Source organism: Populus euphratica, unplaced genomic scaffold (assembly GCF_000495115.2).
Source record: "Populus euphratica unplaced genomic scaffold, PopEup_1.0 scaffold209.1, whole genome shotgun sequence".
Lineage (NCBI taxonomy): Eukaryota > Viridiplantae > Streptophyta > Magnoliopsida > Malpighiales > Salicaceae > Populus > Populus euphratica.
Genome location: NW_011500034.1, coordinates 17313 through 22011, shown reverse-complemented (window position 1 = coordinate 22011; position 4699 = coordinate 17313). Strand labels below are relative to the sequence as shown.

At 29.0% G+C, this 4699-nt stretch overlaps 1 protein-coding gene across 1 annotated transcript in view; it reads right to left on the bottom strand.

Moving 5' to 3' along the window:
- LOC105142586 (nuclear pore complex protein) overlaps window positions 1-2217 on the bottom strand; it is a 14386-nt gene extending 12169 nt beyond the window's left edge. Inside the window, exons 1-4 of the mRNA XM_011050281.1 lie at window positions 1975-2217; window positions 1293-1681; window positions 512-581; window positions 212-327 (exon numbers count right to left, since the gene is read on the bottom strand). Of these exons, the coding sequence (XP_011048583.1) occupies window positions 212-327; window positions 512-581; window positions 1293-1681; window positions 1975-2057 (658 nt within the window). The 5' untranslated portion in view covers window positions 2058-2217. The remainder of the gene's footprint in view (window positions 1-211; window positions 328-511; window positions 582-1292; window positions 1682-1974) is intronic.
- Between the last annotated feature and the right edge of the window lie 2482 nt (window positions 2218-4699).

The window sequence follows — 4699 nt, the reverse complement described above, 5'->3', positions numbered from 1 at the left end:
AAAGCCCCCCCCCCCCCCCCAACAAACAAGTCACAAGCACCCACCCAAAACCCCACCAACACACAATGTAACATACAAGAGCAATAAGCAACCTCAAGATTCAAGCCAAAGAACTTTAAGAGACTTGATAAACCATAAAAATTATGGAACACTTGATCATCACAAGCATCAATTTCAAGCAGGGAAGTATTAGAGGATAAGGGTTGATTGCCTTTCCCATAGAGGTACCAAAGGAGAGACCATGTAGCAGCCTCGTCAAGCAAGAACTGAGCCTTCTGTCTCATCAATTTGTCCTCTACAACCCGATGCCATATATTGGGCCCATACCTGTTGAAATAATAGCACTTAAAACTTCTCTTTTAACTGTAAAGCTCGTCATTACTGAAGGAATTCTATTGCAAGTGAATGGATTAAAAGCTGTTAAATTACATCCTTCTATCCTACTCATGACAATATAGAGCAACGGATTACATAATAGAAACTCAATATTCTAACCCAGCATCAGACTCACCTAATGGACTCTGAAACATCCCGGCATGATTTTTCAAATCTTAACATGAGATCACGAATTGGCATCAACCCTGCAGAATCAGACTAAGACATTATAACTAATGTACTGTGCATGGCTAACCAGTTAAACAGCTATATACATGTTGCATGATTAATAATAGCCAATTAAGAGAGTCCAGGTTGTGGCGTGCATTTATTTCCAAAAAATTTCTATTCATTTGTTTGTACTTGTAATGTATGAAAAAGAAATGATAGCAAACAGAAAGGATATCCAGGTTTTGACAGCTGTTTGCTCCCCCTCCACCTTCTCCCCCACCCAAGCCAAAACTCCAGTCCCCAAGCCTCAGAACCAACATCCTATAAGGCCTCATATAACAGCATCTCCCACCCTTCAGCAGCCTATCTAAAACATGGCAGGTAAGCTCATGCATGGTGTATAGAAGACAGAAAGTGCTGAAGACCTAACTTGTCAAAATTCTATTCTGATATGAATGGTCCTTGTCAGTCCAGGGTGCTTCCTTCTTCCAACTAAAGAATTCCATCAGTAACTAAACAAACATTACCTAGTTCCTCTTTTTTTCTTTTTTTCTTTTTCTAGCTGCATCAACTAGTTCTAATCTTTCATTAATTGCTCTTCTTCTTTTTTAACTTAGTCACCAGAATATCTCAATGTATTGCCTAGGGTCACACATATGAAATGCCAAAACATTTCCTTTTACCAATCTCATATTTTCTAAGTTTCAAACCTAAAGGAAAGAAATAACAAAGTCACTTCAGTGTACCTTGAATAGCAGAATCAAAAAGAGACGCAAATAAACCAAAAGTAGTCTCTCCACTATCCGTCAATGTCTCATCCTCAATCTTGCAAGCTTTAAGTGATTGGCTTCCAAATCGAGCAACTGAATCAATACCAAGATCAGCCTCTGAAAATCCACCACGGCTATCAACAGACGATCTCCTTTTGATTGCAGATTGATTCCTCGTGGGCGTAGTAGCACCTTCAAAATGATAGGTCTCAATGCTGTCAACCTCTTGCTTGATGTTTTCTAGAATAAGTGCAGCATTGGTGGGGCTGTGAATATTATTCCCATCATACAACAGCCTGGACTCACTGAACTTGGAAACGGGACCATCTTGATGGGGTGAAACGCTTGATATCGAGTGCCTTTTGCTGCACATAATTCATGATTCTTGAAGTTCTTACAGAGGTACGCATAAAAAAATAAAACAAAAAATTGCAACACAAAATCCATCAACATTGGTTTGGTAATATATTCTCCTTTTGATCTTTCACGTTTCATAACGAACCAACCAAGCAAACAACCACAATATATTCCGTCATTACAGTTGAAACTAGCCAAAATATCGAAAATTGGAGAAGCGCAAAGAAAAGAATACAAAAGAAAGAACCCTAGCTAAACAATTTTAAGTTAAATAAACAAAGGGAAGAAGGAAGGCAGTCACCCGTAACGGCGAAACTGTTCTCTTATGGTAAGATCTTCGGGGTCGGAGTAGCTGTTGGACACGTCCATTTCGACATCCTCCATTTCGTTTCCTTTCCTTTTAAAGTGGCAAGTGCGCCTCTCAGGAGGATGCTTTACTCCCAGTCAGAGGAGAGAAGAAGCTATACGAGGGAGGTTGAGAGGGAGGTTTTTCCACTTACAAGCCGAGAGACCAAAAACCCTTTGCACTTTGACGAGGACATTGGGCCTCCGGATTATTTTGTAAATATTTTATAAAAAAAAAAATTATTTAAATTAATAATTTTTAATATTTTTAAATTATTTTAAAATGCTGATATTAAAAATAATTTTTAAAAAATAAAAAAAAATATTATTTTAATATATTTTTAAATAAAAAATTTTACAAAATAACAATAAATACATTTCCAAATAGACAATAGAAGCCTAGTTAAGAGTTTTCTCACATTCCATTCATTTTCTTTCTAAAGTTCTTAAAAAAAAATTAACTCTTCTAATTTTTTTTTTATTTTATCTTTATTAAGAATTATATTTGATATTTTATTTTAGTTATTATGTCATTATAAAAATATCAAATACAAGTCAAGTTGATACTTAATTTTACAAATAAAAAACATAAAAAAATTTGTTTTTATTTCTTATAAAAACAAAATTAAACGGGCTAAAATTGACAACAATGAAAACATATATCTTGTGTTGCTTATATGTTATTTTTTTAAGATTGAGTTTCAAAGTTAAGATATAGATATAGTTTTAAAAACAGGCTATACAACAGATCAAGACTCGATTTGATCTAAAATAAACTTGAAGATTTTATTATTTTTTTTAATATTGAGACGATAATATCTTGTGTTGACGTAAGTCAACCTGTCAAACTCGTGACACGAGTCATGAATTCGATTAGATTTAATAAATTTACTTTCAAAATTTTATTTTTTATTTAATTATAGATAACAAAAATAAAAAATCATAGTAAAGCAACCAAATAAAATATATATATATATATATATATATATAAAGAATGACTATAACAGGTTGCACAAAAAGAACACTTGATAATATTTAAAAATAACCTCTATAATCTCATTTGAAAACACAACAAAAATTAAATAATATTAAATAAAAAAGAATTTATTTAATTGACTTGTACTTTGTCACAAGTTGGATCAAAAGTTATTTAACACAAAATAAATGTGGATGCATTGTAAACCCCTATTCTTATATAAGAAAATAGTAAAATATTAATACATATATTTAATTAAATAAATCAAGAATCAAATGTCTCAATAAATAAAAAATAGACTTGTTAATGCCAACATAAAACTAAATTAAAAGGTTAAGAGATAAATACAAATTAAAAAATATAATCCCACATAATAGCCAATGCCTTGATTAAGTTTGGTAATTGTGTTTTTTTTTAATTAATTCTGATTAAAAAATAATAAACATAAAAGAATATGGAGATGTAATTTAATAAAACTCAAGAAAAAAAAATATCATATAGGGTTGCACAAAAATTTTTGCTAATACTAGAAAAATTGTTATAATCATATTTGAAAATCAATTAAAACTTAAATGAAATTTTATTTAAAATATAACAAATATATTTATAAATAAATTATTCTATTTAATTTATAAATGACTTTAATTTTATTTTTTTTGTGGAAAAAGTGAATAAAAATGTAACTGTGTGAATCTATAGTAAGGGGATCAAGATTTTTTTTTAATTATTTTGTTTGGACGTTGCAATTATGTTGTTAATGTTGTCATTTCTTGAAACTTTGTTGCTATGGTGAGTTAGATTATTAGTGTTAATGTTAAAGATGTGTGGAGTTTATGAATTATTTTTTTTCTTGTTTGTATTAATGGTTTTGTTTGTTTGTTTTTTGAAATTGTATTATATAATACTACTTATTTACCCATAGATTATTCTTTTCTTATTTATGTATTTTTTAATCAAAATACTTTATTTATTAGTGGGATGGTTTTTAATTAGAATTAAAGGCAATTAAAAATATTTTATAAAAATTGAATCATTTAAAATAAGCAAATATATATATAATTTAAACTACATTTCCTTAGTAATGCCTTTCTTTTTCTTTTTTCTTTCTTTAAAAAATATCTTTTTTATCACAAGTGTTTTTCTAATTAAAACAAAAAACTTATTATGTACTGAATATTGATATTTTATATTGAATTGAAGATAAACAAAAATCATAATATAATTTTTTTTGTTAAAAAATTACAATGAAAAATAACACGATATAATTTTTTTTTTTTTATGTTTTATAAGGGGTTGTCTGAAAAAAGACCAAGAGATGAAGTTTGAAAAGTTGGGTCAACTTGCCAAGCTCAATACAAATAATTTTAAGTGCATGTGAACCTGATTTTTTAATTTTTATTTTTGTTTATAGGGTGAACGACATATCATCTATCCTATTTATAAAAAAAAAGAAGATAAACACACATAATGATATTTATCAATAAAAATTATTGTTATAAAAAATGCTCAAAAGTCAACATCCAAGTTTTTAGACTTTAAAAATTATTTTACAATCATTTTATCCTGAAAGCATATAAAAAACATCTTAAACATATAAATAAACCCTTTTTGATATTTAACCACCCTTAAATCAATAAAAAATTGATGTTGCCAGGACAATAAAAACATATGAAACATAAAAAGATTTGATGAACAAAAATAGTTA